The sequence below is a fragment of the Nipponia nippon genome, unplaced genomic scaffold (assembly GCF_047370975.1).
Source record: "Nipponia nippon isolate SJK-2023a ecotype South Korea unplaced genomic scaffold, ASM4737097v1 scaffold_4, whole genome shotgun sequence".
NCBI classification, from domain to species: Eukaryota; Metazoa; Chordata; class Aves; order Pelecaniformes; family Threskiornithidae; genus Nipponia; species Nipponia nippon.
The window spans coordinates 68550432-68570398 of NW_028262358.1; the positions used below are offsets into that span (position 1 = coordinate 68550432).

The 19967-nt window shown below is 37.9% G+C and overlaps 1 protein-coding gene across 1 annotated transcript in view; it reads right to left on the reverse strand.

The window, feature by feature from the left end:
• NKAIN2 (sodium/potassium transporting ATPase interacting 2) overlaps positions 1 to 19967 on the reverse strand; it is a 549497-nt gene that overhangs the window by 73857 nt on the left and 455673 nt on the right. Inside the window, exon 4 of the mRNA XM_087776902.1 lies at positions 6970 to 7170. Coding sequence (XP_087633028.1) covers positions 6970 to 7170 — 201 coding nt within the window. The remainder of the gene's footprint in view (positions 1 to 6969; positions 7171 to 19967) is intronic.

Here is a 19967-nt window from a genome sequence, read left to right on the forward strand (position 1 = left end):
GCTAACATTAAGGAATTTAAGAGTACCCTATTCTAATTATTATTAATCCTTAAGAGATGCAGGGAGCATTAATGCTATCTACTGTTCTAAGTGCTTAAATACATACATGGACCACCTTTCTGTAATATTTGATTAGCTTGCAATGTTTAATGGAATCATCCTGGCAACATCTTTCTGAAATATTTAAGAACCTTTGTTTGTATAGTACAGCCAATAATTGGCATGAATTAAGCACCCTGCCAAAGGTCATACTGTAAGTCTTCAGCAGAGCAGAGATTTTGAAGCTGGTGTTCTAACTGCATAGCTGTATTATTGCATCCTAGTAATAAAGTTATGCTTCATGATGTTTTAAATCAATCTGACAGCATCAGAGCTTGCAAGGTATTATGTATGACACAGACTTTGCAGAAGCCCAAATAGTATACATTTACCGTAGCTAGTATGGATGGATAATTACATATTACAAATTTTAAAGCATGAAATAATAATTTTAATGATTACATGAAGCATATACTCAAATATAAATACAGGAAGGAACAAAAAGGAATTAAGACTAATATACAGCACATAAAAGTCAGTGGACAGGATCACTATGAAAATGGTCAATACTTTTATGTAACTGTTTACTTATGGTTTTATTTATTTGCTATGTAAGTTACCATCAATAATGTAGATACAGTACATAAGAAATGCTTTTTCCCCACTCATTTTACTGGAATAATATTACACAGTTCATCTTTTTAAGGGCTATGTAACTGAAAACCAAATTGGCTAAGGTGATGCCTTCACATTAGTCTTATTCCCATAACTCGGGCACTTAGTCCCACTAAAATCAATAGACTTGTGAGTGTGTAAGTGAGGAGTAAAAGACAAGCATAATAAATACTTTTAATCCTGAGTTGGCAAATAGATATGTAATTCTGTCACACTTATCTCCAAGGCTGATCTTTTATTTGCATATTTTCAGAGTTTTGATCTACAAATGGATTTTAATTTGTCGACTCTTGCAAGAACAGCCTTGTGGGAGTGGGGGCAGGTCATGCATAATCAAAGAGTAAAACATAGGCAGAAGGAAGATGTAGAGAATCTGAGCTCCATTTCTGTATGAAATGCAATTATCATTATTATAATTTCCTTGTACCACACAAAGGCCTTTCTGTACTGGGTGCCATCCACATTTAGACACTTTTTGAGAAATCCAATCTGCAGCACTTGGGAAGAGGCACAGAGAGACGAAATGACTTTCCCAAGGACATTGTGGTAGACCTGGAAGCAGAACCCACTGACCTGAACCACAGCTCAGGGCCTGAACTGAAAAGATTTTCACCTTCTGTTATAAGACAAGAGTTCAATAAAAAGTATAAATGAAGAAACTGGTATGTAGGATCCATAGCTAAAATTAGACATTGATGGGTATGGGTGCCTGTGAAACTGATCTTGTGACTCTTTTTTAGCTGTGTGACCAAAAAGCTGGGATACATATATTATTTATACACAGAGCCAATGACCACCTTAAGCACTGACATTACATGCCAAGGTTAGCAAGGGTGTATACCCTGCACTGTGTCCCTCCCAAGTACTGCACTCTGCATGGCGAAGCGGCAGCTGTACCTCCTATCATTTAGGTGTGGGTGGGAACTTTCATTCAGCCTCCACTCTGTAAATATTATACAGAATGCAACCCAAATTTCACAAACCAGTGGCAAATCAAATCTCCATTAGTACCGCTGACCTCATTCTTTACCTGGAACAATTCTCTCCAGAGATCAGTAATTTAAGTATATCTATCCTTGATAACCCAGTAGTCCTGAAAATGAAATAGCTTCTCTGATGTAAGCAGAAAGAATCAATAACCATTAAGCACATAAGGACACTTTAATGTATGAAGCTTATGGGTATCCAAGTCATGCCATCACCAGACCAGTTCATTTTGGTAATATATAGGCACCAAGGACAGGCAGAGTTGTGGTCCTTGAAGAGCACATTGGATGGTCCAGGTGCTCAAGATATCATAGCTCTGTAAATGGGACTTCCCTGGGTGAGAAGAGTCAAGCAGAGAATTTTGCCTAGTATGTGAGCACAGGTTGCATTGAGGGTTAGCTTTGTGCAACAAAACAAATTAATTAGCTGTGGCAAAAACTATGCATTTTTTCTCCATTTATCAGCACTGCATTAAATAAATTACTGTTGCTGTCAAAGTGCAATGAAGCTAAGATCTCACCTTTACAGATTCAGCTATGATATTCACCAGGAACTGGGGAGGGCAGGAAAGGGGGGAGTTGTTCCATAGAAATACCTTCCCCACATGTTTTCCCAGACCCCAGGGTTTCACACAAAGCAGAACAAATCACACCCTTAGCAGTTCTGTTCTGTTCCATACAGCTGTGTGCTGCAGGTGGTGCCCTAAAAATATGTTTGTTTATTTTACAGCACTGCAGGCTGCAAAGCTGCACTTAAGAATGAAATAGATTCCCCTCCCTCCCATTCTCCCTTCTTCACTCTGAACCCCTCTCTCTCTTTAACTTGCTGGAAGAAGATGGTAAGATGTAGAGATAAAATGATAGCCATGTGGCTCAGTCTCAAAAGAACCAAATGGGAGGTATTGGTATGGAGCACAGAATAAAAACTGAAAAGCCTGGTGTGTGGCACTGAGATTTTGGTGGTGTACCACTTCAGAGAGGCAACTACTACAATAATTGAGTGAAAAATCAGTGAAAGTTTTTCGAAATAGTCTTCCATAAACATGAAAAAAATCAGACAGTGGCTGAGCAAGAAGTAATGTACTGACATGGGAATGGCTACAAGACAGACAGAAATGTGCATTATATGGTCATTTTTTTATATCTGTGGTACAAGGATTGATTTACTGATAGGCTCTACAGAGGCTGTAGTCTTCCACCAGCATCACCCATTGCACTAAGTGCTCTGTGTCATGGGACAAAGGAGTGCTTGTGGCTGCTTTGCAGCCCCTGTTATCACTGGTTATTCCAGCCCTGCTTTGCATACATAAACGCTAAATACCCAAATTGGGATAATCATTGTTTTATCAGAGTATTTTCTTGGACACATTAGTTCTCAAATAATTTATCCCCATTTTGAAGATTTTCTAAACCATGAGCATTCAGCTAGTCAAAGTATAGAGACCATCGAACTGAATTTTCTGTTACTTCTTCAGTGTGAGCTAAACTAGTAATTTTGTCCATTTGTTTGTCTATCCTGAGCAAAATCCACTCCTCAGGAGAAGCTGGCAAAATATCTGTGCATCATCACATCCCTCTCTCTTTAGTTTCTAAGGCCGGTATTACACAATGAACACCACCACTCTGCACACTGGGGACTCCCCTGACCTTTGGGATCACTTAACCTTCCAGTTGCTTTAATTACTACTTTGTTTAAGCAATAGGAGAAATAGAAATTCTCCAAAATTTCACTCTTAAAAAAATAAAATCTGTGTTGACTTGCACCAAATTATCGGCAGCATTTGTATGGTTCACAGTCTGGTGCTGTTTGCTTTCAGGACATGTTGCTCTGAAGAGAGAAGGTCTCTGGGAGACTATGAGTATTCTGCACCTCCTCAGCAGAGTATCTGTCTGCAATCCTTGAAATATTCCACAGCCCACCTTGCCACTTGCTTTTTAGAAGGTATAAACCATGGGGGTTTTACAGCTTTTATCTTAGCTGTCATATTCTTTCCACTAAGTAATCCACAGCAAATATCACATCTATGTGAAGCCTAACCTTCTGTAGCTGGATTCCTTGTGAGCTTACTGGCAAGCTGCACAAAATATACTCAGTATAATATTTTCAAAGACTGATATAAGTGGTCCTCAGTGAAGCTGAATGTCTTTGTAACTTTTTATCTGTAGGCAGCAGAAAACATCCTTAAAAACACGCTGCAGTGCCCCCAGTCCATGATAAAGCCAAGATCAACGTTAGCTTGATCATTGTCACGAACATACAGAAATACAAATAGAAAGCAAGTAACCAATTTGTGCAATTTATAGTTTTACAGTTAAAGTGCAAGATCCACTTAAGTGCCCACAAAAGAAAATTGAAAGGAAAGACTAATTTCTTTCTACCAACTGGAGATAAATCTGATCTAAGGCTTGGGTTTGTTGAAAGACAGTTTGCTGAAAACCAAGCAATATCTACTCTTCTAACTTTGTATTGTACGTCACTAAGCAGTACCAGGTAATTCCTGTGTTTCTCACCACATTTAACATGATAGTGAATTTATACTAGCATTTCTATTTGAAAAAGAAGCCCATGCCCACAACTGGAAATGTGAAAATTATGTAAACAGTATAGTTGCAAACACCAGGTTTGGAAAATTGACCCATACTTACACTGTGTATCTTGTTACCTATGATAATCACATTTACAGTAACATGAATGGAAATATAAAAGCAGCTGTAGTTGGCTACAGCTGGTGAATTACCAACGGTTTGTTATTCTGAAACATTCCCCTGGCTTGCAAAGGATGACCTTATCTAGAAAACAGATCTGTTTAGGCACAGACACACAAAAAAACTTGTTGTATCAGGAACAGAATTGAGCATGAACTATATATTCCTTGAGTTTCTTGTTCATCATTCATTATACACAAAAAATAAGGCAGAAAAATAAGCCTGGACATCTCCTTTGGAGGGCTTGAGGGTAGAAAGGTCCAGAGGGATCTGGACAGGCTGGATTGATGGGCTGAGGCCAACTGTATGAGGTTCAACAAGGCTCAGTGCCGGGTCCTGCGCTTGAGTCACAACAACCCCATGCAACGCTACAGGCTTGGGGAAGAGTGGCTGGAGAGCCGCCCAGTGGAAAAAGACCTGGAGGTGTTGGTCAACAGCCGGATAAATATGAGCCAGCAGTGTGCTCAGGTGGCCAAGAAGGCCAACAGCATCCTGGCTTGTATCAGAAATAGTGTGGCCAGCAGGACTAGGGAAGTGACCGTCCCCTTCTACTCGGCACTGGTTAGGCCGCACCTTGAGTACTGTGTTCAGTTTTGGGCCCCTCACTACAAGAAGGACACTGAGGTGCTGGAGCGTGTCCAGAGGAGGGCAACGAAGCTGGTGAAGGGTCTAGAGCACAAGTCTTACGAGGAGCAGCTGAGGGAGCTGGCATTGTTTAGCCTGGAGAAAAGGAGGCTCAGGGAAGACTTTGTCGCTCTCTACAACTATCTGAAAGGAGGTTGTAGCGAGGTGGGGGTCGGTCTCTTCTCCCAAGTAACAAGCAATAGGACTAGAGGAAACGGCCTCAAGTTGTGCCAGGGCAGATTTAGGTTGGATATTAGGAAAAAATTCTTCTCTGAAAGGGTAGTCAGGCATTGGAACAGGCTGACCAGGGAGGTGGTTTTGTCCCCATCCCTGGTGGTATTTAAAAGACATGTAGATGTGGTGCTTAGGGACATGGTTTAGTGGTGGACTTGGCAGTGTTAGGTTTATGGTTGGACTTGATGAGGTCTTTTCAGACTTAGATGATTCTATGATTCTTTGATTCTATGAGTTAAGCTAAGTGATAACAATTGCTTGTAAATAAAATTATAAAGCTATTTTAATCTTATTTACTTACTCATGCTGATTTTGTTGCACTTTTCTCTTTGTCTTTTTTTGTACCATCTGCAGCTTGTCAAAATTGCAGGTGTGAGCTATCTGGAGAAAGGGCTGATTTTGTCTTCCAGACCTATCTAGTGCCGGCCTTGCTGCCTACTTGGTCAAGGTCCCTTTGCTCTGCTACAACATGATGAGCTGAGGAGCACGGAGGAGACCTGGGATGGCTCCACTGAAGGGGGGTAGCTGAGCTTTCAGGTGAATCAGCCACCAACCTTTTACACACAGAGCCCATGCAGTGATGTATTGACATAGAGATATATTGTCCTAAACTGACCTGGTAGTTGGCCATTTACAGCTAGGGCGAGGAACAGACAGATGGAAAAGCTGCTCACTTTTTGGGTAGCTGAGGGCCACATTATGTATTATGGACTGTCTGACTGCCTCACATTAACTTCTGGATCTGGCTAACCAGATTTCCTCTCTCTTCTGCCAGTATGGTCCTTCTTTGGACAAAACATTAGAATCTCTTGACCAAACAATTTACATAGAGGGAGTCATGTGCCCAGGCACTGGTCCAAATTTAGATGTATAGTAACAGCTTTATTTGCAGTCATATATATCTCCACCTGCGCATAAACATGTTTGTATCACTAGAGCAAACATAAAAATGCAGATTGCCATTCAATGTAATTAATTCAGTGTTTATGTCATCTTTTCACCAAGGTCAGAGACAACACAAGGCAAAATTATTAGTACCAGTAAATATGGTTGAAAAATGTATCAATTTCCCCCAAAACAAGCTGTTTTCATTCCTTAATAAATTTTCTGCAGTATAACAATGGATTTTAATCCTCCTAAAAAGATTTAAGATTTTTTGTGGTTTTGATTTTCATACCACAAGTACAACATTTTGTTCTTTTGCGAAGAACCTTTCCCATTAACCTCAAGTGCATATTGACTAATACAGTTAAAGACAAATTGATCAGTTTTGAGTCCTGTGAACTGATCAGGTAATCTATTTTTACCGTTGAAAATTTCTCCTTCATTTTGGCTTTTCTTTTATATTCCATTTGGCTTTCACAGCAGTAGCTGTAACTTATTATGTCACAACTTATATCCTATAGTGTAATTTGAACTCAATCTGCTATAAATTATTTATGGCATGGTCAATGGTCAAAATGGAGGTCAGGAAAACAGTGTGTGTCATGTCGGCAGTTCTCACAGCAATAAACATGTATGTTGGAGCTTTTCATGTAAAGGTGTCTTGAACTGGCTGCAAGACAACAGAGTTTCAGAACAAAACTAACACTTAGATCCAGGGTTTGTGAATGAATGCCACAATACTCCACTATTCTGGTAATGACATTCTGCAAGAAGAAATCTAGAAAAGGTCATGGAAGTGAAGCTATCTGTAAACACTTACTGCAAGGAAGATCTGAAGAGAACTGTGAGCCACTTCTATGTACTGATATTCAAGAAAACACCCCGAGACAGTGATATAACGATGATCCTCTGGTGCCCAGTCTGGGGCTGGGGTTACTGAGGTCACGGTGCAGCCCGGCCCATTCTCCATCCACCAAGAACGATGCATTGAGATATTAAAGGTCAAAATGAGATCTGTTTCCTGCAAAAGAACAAGTGAAGAATTAATGTGCTGGGATGGTACTCCAATATCAAATGCCTCAGCAAGAGATTTCACAGGATGCATAAAGAAGCAGTGATAAGAAGAGATAAAATGATAAAAGCAGAGCAGTGATAAAACCGCCCTGTCACATAAAGTTGGTGGAGCTTGCTAGCAGCAAGCACAAGTAGTTGTACCTTGGAATGGCTTTGGAGCAGAAGAATAATCCTGCAAGCCAGGATCTGTTTCTAGACATTATGGTAGCCTAGACTATAGCAGTCATTTCTGTTACGTTGCCCATTTTCCAGTGAAAACCATAAGGACTGATGAACATGCACATTTACACAGCACCCCTTCTCTGCTCCGTTCCTCGAAATATGGCCCGTATTTTGGTGGTCTGATGTACCAAACTATACAAGAGTCCTCACGAACCAAGACTTCATAGACTTTAATATGTGCAGGTCATCTGCAAGGAGTTTTGTCTCATGGACCCTGTGAAGCAGACCTGTGTTAGCTCTACGGAAATATTGGAGAAGATGTAAAAAAAGGATTCTGTGCATTTGATTACAAGCAAAACCTCTTTGTAATGCCTCTGTCAGATTTCTCACTTCCTGGGAGTCTGTAAGGAAACAGCTAGTGAGTGTTGCCTTGTCTAAAGCCTGCATAGCTTGTTAAAAAGGAGGGACAGAGGCCTGCAACCTTTAACTCCCATGCAGCTAATGCAATGGAGTAACTAGTCAGCCATGCTTTCCATTAAGGCTGCATTTATAAATGGTTCATAAAGGATTAATAAATGATTAATATACATCATAAACAATACTACGGATATGACTTTCATAAATTATACTTGGTTGCGCATTACTTGAGGGTATTATACATAGTTATAACAAAACTATGAACTTTGTGGATTCTGTAATAGCCTACAGTGTTTACCAACCCTTTATAAATAATTTATAAGTGTAACCTCATTGTAAAGTGTGACTATCTAGTCTGTGTGCACATGTGCTCAGTCATGCAAAAAAAATTGCTTTTAAGTAATGTCTTTGCAGAGCCAAACTCTCCCCACACCTAACCTACATTTTTTTCAGCCTGTTGATGACATGAATAATTAAGATTCTCATAAAGATTTAAAAATCTGTTTAATTAGGTTTACCATGCCAAAAGGAGTAGAATGCCATTCTGTAGTAGATATTTTGTGTCCACATTTCCCTCCCTTCAAAAATAGTCATTTTTTCAGTCCCACTTATTTTCCTTTTTTGCACTAACTGATGCAAAGGTAACTCCACCTAGAAAGGTTTTGGATAATGTCGTGACTGACACATCAATTGATCTGTGATTACACTTGACACTATAGTGTAGCTAAAAGTTTTTTGTTTAAGTTGCAGTTCTTGTCTAAAAGTGCAGAAATTTTGTATATTTAAAAAAATTCAATTACTACCCTGCATAAGCACACTCAGCTATCAGATGGCATGAAGGACCATAACTATTTTTGTGATGAATAATTACCCTACCTTCTCACAACAGCCCAATCCAGCAAATAATAAGCTGTATGAGAAAATGTATGATGCCTCTCATTAATTTAGTCATGCAACTAACTTTAAGCATTTGAAGGTGATCAAAGCAACAGTGAACATTTGTATAAACTACGCAAATGTCCCCAAAATAGATATATGTACCTATAGCTATAAGTCTTTACCCCCAACAAATCTCTCCTTGCTCTGGACCCCTCTCTTACCAAAGCTGCAGACACTGGAAAGTGTCTGCCAGATGTTTCCCAGAAATGGTCATTTTGACCTTACATCCAAGCCAGAAGACTATTTTTCTTTCTGGAGTCAGGGCTGTTATGGCCCCTCAGTAGCACACCAGCCTTCTTACCAGGTGTAAGAAGTTGAGGAATGGGTATCTTTGGAGCAACTTTGCTTAAAGTAGTAGATTTATTCCTGAATGACTAAAATTGGAATCCACCATGTTATTGTCAGAAGACCTTTAAGCCATTCTAGTTACCATGGAAAATGCTTAACCTCTAGTGTCTTATCAGAGACGCAGCATGAATGAATAGGACTTATTGTCTGGCTCTATTTTATCATTTGCAATACCTTCAGAAGAATCGTGATGGACTAAAAATATTTTACACAGTGCAGACAAGGGATGAAAAATGTATTACTTGAAAAAAGAAAGGGATAAACCGGCTTGCAGGAACTGAGTATTTGTTATGCATTGCCAGATGAAGTTAAAATGGATCAGGAGCAGCTAAACATAAAAATCAAAACTGGGCTCTGTGGTTAGAACATCATTGCTCTAGACACAGTTATGTTTGCTTACAAAGGGTGCAGTAATCCAGAACTTTACAGGTTAAAAGCACAAGTAAATTTCCAAGTTACACAGGAAATATAATCACACATTAAAATATTTATAATTACATATGTAAATAAAACTTTACAAAGTCCAGCTTTCTTCCATCCCTGAATTTATCCCCAGATGATTTTCTGAAATAATTTCTTATATTTAGAAAATTCCCTTGCCTTCAAATCACCTTTTGGCTGTTAAATTGAATTCTGTGATTAGGACTAAATAATCTTGTTTTGTTCAGGAATAGTCTTTCAGTGCTTACCAGTAAAAAACTACAGATCTTTATCAGATCTATATTCTATTTCTATCTCTGAGTAATCAGTAAAATGCTGTGTTATTTCCTCTGCTCATAAAGTAGACCTGATACCTGTCACAGGAATGTTATATTCCTTAATTCTTTATAATAATAAAGACAAATAAATCCTACTGAAAGCCCCAACTTCAAATCTTAAAGAACTTTGAATAATGTGCTTGAGAAGGCTTTCAAGGAGCGTAGCTATTATGTATTGAACCAGTCACCAAAAAAGGTCAACTCCAGAAAGCGAAACAATAAGCAGATGTGAAATCTGGTTCTGGTAAGATTAGACATCATCCATGGCTCAAGTCAAATTTGGCTGGAATAAGAATGATAATGAAATGAGATTTTGACAAGCCAGCGTGTAAGTTAGACCCTGTAAATTCCTATTTCCAAAATATGTGGCATAAGAATAAATACAGAAGGAGTCTATTCCCTACAAAGTCAGCTGCTGCACAGTTAAATCTTCTCAGGTATAAATTGTTATGGGCTTTGAACTTGCCTATAACCTTCAAATCATGTCCCCCCATATGCAACCATATTAGCAGAGCAGTTCCTGCTGCTTAGTAGTGAAGGTCACCCAGCTTACAAAAAAGTTTTACTTCTTAGTGGGAAAACTGTTAAGGACTTGAATCTCCTTGTAGAACTGTGTAAGACAAGGAGGGGATGATGTATCTATCATTAATATCACTTATACTGAAAACATTTAGAGCTATTTTTGGACAAACTCTGCTTGCTATTTACTTTGTTCACTGTTTGAATACAGTTTTAGTGGACATAGACAAAGTCTACACTAGAAGCTGGGGATTTGTTGTACTCCCCAGTGTATTTGCTGTCTGTTTTCTTTCCAACATCTGTGGCTCAAACATTGTTCAGGGAAATGCAGAGAAATGGTCTGATAAGCCTTGAAGCTATGAAACCTAACAAGAATTGTTGATACACATTGGGCATGCCGATATGGTATTGTTCACAGTCTGTATGTCAAGGAAGATTTCATTATCCTAAATTCAACAAACAGCTGCTTCCTTCATGGACACAGAAATACATCTGTATGAGCTTTATCGATGATCACTATGCTGCTTTTGTAAATCCTGCTGGTATTTGTAAAGCCTGTTAATGGAAATTGGTGCATTAAAGTAGATTTTGCTATTCATCAAGGAGCAAAAAAACAGGAAAATATTTAGTAGGACATCTTTGCTGACATTCTTAAGATGTGCTGGTATTTGTAGTGGTCAGGAGAAGTGCTGGTGGATTAGGCAAAGGCTAGAGTTTGGAAGTCTAAGAGACTCAGATCTCAGAGATTAGAAGATAAGACATCTTCAAATTAAGTCTATAATTTTATTTCAGTTTAGTTTGTAAAAAATGTTGAGCTCTGATGGTTTTGTGGCTGTGTTTAATACAGCAGATAACAACTTTTGCTGGGGTTAACTGCATAGTACGTAACATTTTCTGGCTGAGGACAGCTGATGACAGAACGTAGCAGCAGAAAGCTTTGTAAGAGCTGCCAGAAATGAATACAACCTTCTTTGCATTAAAAAGCAGCAGGAGGACAGCTGTGCCCAAACTGAAGATAGCTCTGTGTATATTGTATTACTACCGGTAGCTATTAGTAAGTATACTATCTCTATGTAGTAATTACAATATATTACTGTTTCAATGATTTTTGTTAGCTGCAGCTTGGAGAAGCCGATCCCAAACACAGTGCCAAGAGAAAAAAGAGGCAGCAGTGATTCAGGGTGATTCTCTTTGAAATTCCAGGAGATCTCGCAGACTCAGGGAAATTAAATTGTACTGACTTCAATGGCTGTGGCTTGCTGTGTCATGGGAAATAAGTTTCTTCTATTTTTCTAATTAGGAATTGCTGAAATCTGCGTAAACCTTCCAAGCTTCTGTACAAGTTTTGTCAAATACAACCATGTAACCACTTGTTTCATTTTTCAAACTCAAACTAGCAAGAACAGGCTGCTTGGAGCCTGAACGATCACACAAAGTTTCAGTGATAAAAGATCAGGGTCTGAAAGCATTTGTAGTTCTGGATGCCTTGGATGCACAGAGTCCTCTACAGGCATTTTTTTTTTTTCTGTTATCTCATTTTTCCACTAAAACTAGCTCCCATCAGGCAGCACCATTTTCTCATGCAAGCAGACCTTTTCCTGTCTAAAGAAAAAAACTGCCCTCATTGAAGGGTCAAAATGGAGCTTGGCAGTTTTGTTTCTTTTATTTTTTTTTTCCTTTTGTTTTTTAATCCACAGTTGATATACGGGAAATAATTATTGTATAATTGTGTAGGGATCATGGATATTTAACTTTCCTGATCTTTTTTATCCTGTTGTATCTGAACTGATTTTTAGCCTCTCCACTTTTTTGTATTTGTATGACTCTTTCCCTTTCATTTAAATATTTTTTCTTCAGTAACCTAGAATCCTGGTCTTTAATTTCCTCTTACAAAATAATTTTGTATGAGTATAATTCCAAATTGGATATGGAATTTGATTTACATGTGTGTCATTAATCAGGTGAGATTTAACCAGTCTGAATCCACCCAACAGATTTACTTCTGAAGTTCATCCATGAAAACCAGCAAAAGCTGTCTCACTGTTAGCTTTTCTCAGTATTCTGTTAAACATGTTCCAAATGTATCTTAAGTGATTTCTAATGTACTTCTGAAGATTTCAATGAATTACTTATAAAGATACCAGCATGAAAGAAAGAGATGACTCAGGTGTCCCGATTTTCTTTTCTAAGATGAAACTAGAGTGTTATATTAATAAAACACTATAAAATAGTCCCCCAAAAGCATAGGTACTACTATATAGGGATTAACATTGTCACTTACTATTCTGTGATATGATTCCTATCAATAATCTTATGAAATTGTTGGAGCTGCAATCGGTATTATCTTAATTAAGAATTTAATATTTTTCAAGTGTTGGAATATGTACATTGACAAACCTAATATTTTTTTTCTGCTCTGTTTCAACTCATTAAAAAAAGATACCTGCTAAACTCCAGAATACTAATTTCATCAGTTCAGCAGCATCAAATTTTTTCATTAACATCTTTGTTTAAAACGTTTCTATCTATATAGTTCTTCAATTAAAAATATCATAAAAAGAAAATAGAAACTTTCAGTTTGTATTGCAAGGTTAAAATGATTATTATTATCCCATGAATATTTTTCATAAACAGAATATTTTTAGACTAAGAATGTTCTGCACTAAGATCCTTTGAATTTTTTTTGTGCAGAACAAGAGAATTAAGCACATCCCAGTAGCCCAATGTCACTTATCATGAGGACTGAGAAGTTGCAGTCCCTGTGTTATCACACAGAAATTTTAATTTGGCTCTTGTACATATTTAGCGAAGCTCCTGAGCACTAGAATTTTTGTAATTTCTTGGAATATTACCTTCTGGAGGAGTTAAGCTTGTGCAATGACAAAATACACTGAAATAGGCAGCTGACCAGAGGCACTCACATACCAGAGTAGTAGCTAACTCTGTGGAATCTTATTTATATCTCACTGTGGAGTAATCAGGGATACCATTCTGGAACTGAGAAAATTAGTTCAAGGAAATTGAGTTAAATATAATACTGTGTTTTGAAAAGTTTCTGTTTTGACGAATTGCCATTCTCTGAGGGAAACATCTTGCCTCCAGACTTTGTTAATGTGGGTGTACAGTGGGCAGTTTTCCAGTCTCAGGTGATCTACGTTGCTCTACCAATGAGCATGGGATTATTACCAGGTCTTATTAAAACCAACAAAAACTAGCTTTTTTCATAGCAAAAGACAAAGCTATTCTAAAGTTTGGATTAAATCTGAAAGTACAAAGATGCAATTTAAATATTTACTGGAACATGATGATCCCACAGACATCTTAGAGAGTAAAGTTTCTGCTTTGGGTTGGAACTTAGTGGCTTCATTTAGGGCAGGGGTCCAGAGCTGGAAACAGGGTGGTGGCACACGGTCTCTTTTCCCACACCAAAGCTGTGTTCCACAAAACAAAACTAGCAATGAATTTTATGATTATACTAAACTCAGTGTGGCTCTGGATCTCTTTCCAAGGTGAAGTGAATGTTCTGAATGGTTCCCAAACCCTGGTTATTCATTTTGAGCTGAAAACACATGATTTCACTGCTTTCATGATATATCAGTACTAGTTTTTTATGAGTAAGGCATAATGCTTTTAAAGAAGTTTAAGTTCTTTAGCCTCTCAGGACTGATTTTTTCCTCTTCTTTTTAAATGGTAAAGGAGGTATGTCTCTTGTCTTGGTTTACTCGGGGAAATACAGAGATCAATAGTGCTTAGAGTTTGGAGACACAAATATAAATAACCTCTTAATTCTAAATAAAACCCTTCTAAGCACAAGGACATCTTATATTTGAATAATATCCAAAAGACTATTCAGAGCTTCCAGTGAGCTGGGAAGACAGTTCTGCAGGCTGCAAACAGAAAAGTCTAGGCCTTGAGTAAAATAACAGGATGAAATTAATATCCTTAAAATGTTTCGCTTTTCTAGAATAAATGGTTTACTGAGAGGCCAAACCACCTGCAGAATACTTTGCCTGATCATCCCTGTCCAAGGCAAAATTTTATCATGGGCCAACATTTAGTAAGGAAGGATGCAAAAGTGTATGGTGTAGAACTTAAACATCAATAGGTTTATAGAGTGTATGCAGAAAGAAATTCCATCTGATGTGGTTTGTTCAGTGTCCCTTGGTGTTGGTTATTACATAGTATTAGGTGCTGTAAAACAAAATGCATGTGTTCAGTGACAAAACTTTGTTTTCTGTTTCCTATGACTTTTTATTCTCTTTTAAAATGTAAATAATTATCTTGTCTATCTTTTTTTTTTGCTTTAAACAACCCAATTCGTTCATGACCCTAGGGTAGAGCTCATGTCTACAGTGAAGAATTTTTTTTTTCATTTGAATCAGCCTCTGCTGTCAAATCTAGGAAAATCTACCACCTGCAGCGTGTGCAGGAAACAGTAAGTAAACTTGAACAGAGTTCTCAGACCACAGAAGCAATGTTGTTATCCCAGAAGTGGTGTTAGGAAACATGAGATCATTGTCATGCAGAATGGCTTCATGAAACACCAGGCTGAGGATAAATGCATGTTGTACATGGTGCTCTGTAGTCTAAGCACTTCTAGCCAGCAGTGATTTTATATGCATTAAGATTTCAGAATAATTAAAAAGAAGCCTGGATGAGTTAGGAAATTACTAAAAAGCATGTTGAGTCATCTTACTCAGTTTGATTCAAATTTAGCCCAGGTGAATATTTTCAGAAGGGTTTACTTCTGTGGTGAGGTTGCAATGAGCTAAAGCATCAATTTAAAATGCATAGTCCTCACAACCCACTTGCATTCTCAGTATGAAATAAAATAGTCTGATTTAAATGGTTTTAATTCCTCTGCAGTCAATAGAAAGGACCCAGCTGAAAGGGAGTGCTAAGTATTCTTGAAGGACTCTGAAAGGCTGCTTAGAGAACCTAGATAAATTGGACTCGATGTTCTCAGAGGTCCTTTCCAACCTTAATGATTCTATGATTCTAAGATGTTGAGCAGGAAGGCAGCCACAGACTGATGGTGAGGAAGCACAGAGGCAGAACTGGAAGTGTGGGCCAGCTCCATATAGCCCTTATCCCCTGTTCAAGAAATAGTGTGGAATAGTAATCCCTGCATCGACTATTTCAGGTTCTTTCGCTATAATTTAAACCACTGTTGACCAGGCATCAGATGTCATCAGACAGAATTAGATTCAGATCTGAAGCTGTACAGCATTCATGTAGCTTGCAAAGTTGGGACAGTAAAACAAAAATCACATTTGTGAAGCCACACCAATACATACTCAGCGTGATGTGCGGAAAGCCTGCATGTAGCAGTCTCTATTGCAACACTGCTGAATATTTATAGCAAGGGTGTTTCTGATAATTAGTTTGACACATTTTATGCCTAAATGTGACTTTTACCAGTTTCAAGGGATTGCACCGCTGCAACTCGACCAGATGACACGGGAAAAACTGTGTCACAGGTGGCAAGAGCTCCTATTGCCTAAGCTATACTTACCCCATAGACTTTGAAAACCAACTTTAGTTCCTATCTGAAAGGTACTGCTTATTTTTTTAAGTGAAACAGACATTTGTCACAGGACCATGTTATATGACTCTGATAAACTTTAGTTCATAAAGAGTTCCTTCATGTCCTTGCAGTTGATGATCATTATTAGAATACCTAAGGCTATATTCAGATTTGATAAATCAAACCCTTTTCATTTTATATGCAGTAATTAATTTAACAGTAGGTGAAATTGCTCTCTCTTTTTGTGGTGTGATATTATGTCACTCAGCATGGACCACAGATTAGTTTTATTAAAACTAATTTGATTATGCACTACTGTCATCTAAGTACAGAAATAATAAGATCTAACTTGTCTTGAACACAGAGTGAATTACAGATGTTTTGTATATTGGCTGCTTCCTGCATTTGAGAATTATTTGAATTATTTCTAAGAAACATGATGCACAGTTTCTCCTGTTCTAGAGCTGGTAATACTTTTTTTTTTTCCTACACTGTGCCTCAGAAATAGTTTTGAATAATGAGACTACTCAGGAATTCCAGTTTTAGCTAATTTTAGATTTCAAAATGAAAAGGATGTGAACAACACTGCAAAAAATGTGTTTCAACATTTTCAGAAGAAAATATTACACTTTTCCAAACTTGACTTATTAGGGTGTTTAAGCAGCATTTGCAAATTGAAATGGAAAATGTTAACACTCCCACATCTCCAGCGTAGGTGATACGTGTTCGAATCTCCTTCATTCAGAAATGAAAAATAAGTTATTCATAAACTTCTATTCTGACAATACAAGTCTCATGGAAACAGACTAAAAAGAAACTTTGTCACCTGTATTAACAAACAAACTACAATATCAAACAAGCTGATGTTAGCGAACGTTTCAAGTGCATGTCCTTTCGTCTTGTGAGTTATTGCTAAGACGTGACAATGCCCACCACTTTAGTAAACTGCAGCCTCTTAAGAACAATTCAAAGCCATTTAAAAAGATTCAGTGCATAACTTTGGGTAAACGTATGGTTTTTATTAAGTTTTCAGAAGCACACCCTGAGGAATAATATTATGATGCCACGCTAGATTTTTTAGCTAGTATGAAGGAAAGTACCTCATGCTGCAAAAGAAACTGTAGCAATTTAAACCAATTAAGGTACTAATCCAGAGATGAACAGCGTGTCACTCTTTTACATGTTGACTACACGGCATGCAATGCTGCTAAAGCACAGAGGACTACCCGCACATATGAGAATATATATGTTCTTATATATAATACAAGAACACCTAATTTAAGATGCCAAAATCACCTCAATAGAGCCATTATTTTGCTAATCTTATACTTAGCATCAGTTCGTACAACATATCTCCTAGCCTGTATAATATACATAAGATGTACAAAAATTATTATGCAGTGTACAGCACTACAGTTTTGAACTGATGGTGCTATTAGGTGGTAACAAGTAATTTTCCAGATATCACACTATTTCTTCCTAAAACTCTTTACACCAGCTTTTGTTTCCCGTTATTTAATTCTCTTTCCTCTTGATACAAATGTTGTCATCTGGTATTTTGTGGAAGATATAGTAGTTAACAAATAAACCATGTTATTTAATGATGTAACAAATGCTGTTTGGTATTGCATTTTCCAGTGTACTGTTTTTAACAGTTAAATTAAAATTAATACAAAGAAAAATAATACAGACTGATTCAAATATTTCCTTTTTTAAACAGTCTTTGTCCCTGCTTTTTACTTCAGGTATTAAAGTGCAAATATGTAAGAGATATTTTATAAAAGGCAACACAGAAAACCCTATTAATTGAAGAGTAGGATCTAGTAGCTGGCAGGCACCCTTAAAAATTAATTCCTGGATCAGCTGTGTATTAATGATAGTTCAGTGACAGTTCATGTCAGGTGTCAGCTCCACTGTCGATGAAGACTTAGGTTTGGATCCTTTGGTCCATCTCACAGGGTTGTGCAAAAGGGAAGATTGCCTTTCAATTCAAATTTACATTGATTGGTCCCAAGACAATTTGAACGTGGGGGGTCTCTGGCTCTGCTCTCACACAGGACCATGGGTAGTTTGCTCACTTTTCAGTGAGAATGCAGCTCTCTCTATGACTGAGCACTGCCTGGCAGGGGAGCAGCTCTGTAGGAAAGCAGCTGGGGGGTCCTGGTGGCCAACAACATTCTGGCCTGCTTTAGGAGGAGTGTTACCAGCAGGTTGAGGAAGGTGATCCTTTGTCTCTGCTCAGCACTGGTGAGAGCACACCTGGAGTGCTGGGTCCAGTTCTGGGCTCCCCAGTATAAGAGACATGGACATACTGGAGCCAGTCCAGCAAAGGCCACCAAGCTAGTTATGGACTGGAGCACAGGACATCTGAGGAGAGGCTGAGGGAGCAGGGCCAATTCAGTGTTAATAGCAGAAGGCTTGTGGGGATCCTACTGCTGCCCATAACTAGCTAACAGGAGGGACTAGGAAAGGCAGAGCCAGGCTCCTCTCAGAGATCCACAGCAGAAGGACAAGAAGCAACAAACACAAGCTGGAACACAGTAAACACTGACCAGATGTAAGGATTTATTTTATTTTATTTTATTTTATTTTATTTTATTTTATTTTATTTTATTTTATTTTATTTTATTTTATGGTTATTTTATTTAACCATGAAAATAGCCAAACACTAGAGCAGGTGTCCAGAGATGAGGTAAAAACTCCTTCCTTGGAGATATTAAAAATTTGACCAAAAAAGCAGCTGAACAATGTCATTTAATTGGCTCCCCTTTCAGAAGGGAGTTGGACAACGTGACCTCCCAACCTAAATAATTTTGTGATTCGAAGTGTCTTTCCTTGAAGACTTCGAAGTGTTGTTGCAGTTCTTCAAAAAAAACAGCCAAACAACCAAACAAAAAAGCCCAATTACAGAATGGATACCCTTCCTGCAGCATGAATACTAAAATCCTACTATAACTACGGGGAGCACAGTAGTAGTAAAAGCACAGCAACTGAAATCTGACTTGTATGCTACTCTGCAGGGAAATATACTTCCAGGAACCAAGAATAGATTTTTAACTTACATGATTTCTGCCTTGATACAACCCAGACATGTCTCCTTCAGTGAGATGAGGAAGGAAAAGATTGCGTTGGAGTGGCATAAATATTGGCCCCAAAGATTTTGTAGATATTTTTAATGATGTAGCTACTGTTAGGGCTCTTCTCTATCTTGCCAATGAAATATCACAAGTAACCAGGAATAAAAAAGTGCTCAAAAATTTAGGAAATTTATTTCAAAATGCTTTCTGTCTCTTGCACTCGTTCCATTTGAATCATATCATCACAGTACTTAGGTGTGCATATTTTATTTGCAAGCATCTCATGCTGGCTAGCTAAAATTTCACTTAAGAAAATCTCTTCAGTATCCAGCTCTGTATCTAAAGACCCTCCAGTTTCCAGCCAGGATTAAGATGAAACACTAGGAGCAATGATCTTCAATGAGCGTAGCTTGAGAGGAGTAACCAGAACAGAGCTCTATCTCTGTAGACTGAATCAGTGATTGAAAACTTTATTTAAGAAACTGTCAGGGAGTAGATTTACCATTCTAACTGTAGTGTCTGTGTCAGTTTCTTAAATTAAGTTTTCAGGAGCTGATTTAGCCCAGGGAAATGCAGAAACCTGGTTGAAGTGTCTCTTGAGGCTGCTTATACTAAATTTTTTGTTTGTGTTTAGTGCTAATGCAGAATTAGAGGAACTCCACTGTCAAGATGTTAGAAGATCGATGCTTTTATTACTTTGAATTGGAAAGCTGGTATACACAATAGAACAGTCGCAGGGGGAAGAATGATGCAAAGAGCTCTTCTTTGATTTCCTGGTGCTTAAGAATATTGCGAAACACAGTTCAGAGAAGTAGAGTTAATTTTTTTTGGTCAGGGAATAAACATAGTATATCTGGTTTATTAAATATAGACTGAGTAAAAATATTTTCAAGGAAATGTATATCTGCCCAATGGAAAAATATATAAACTTTAATAAATAATTCGTTTTTGCAGTATCTGTATAATCACTTCACTATGAAGTGCCAGCAATATACCA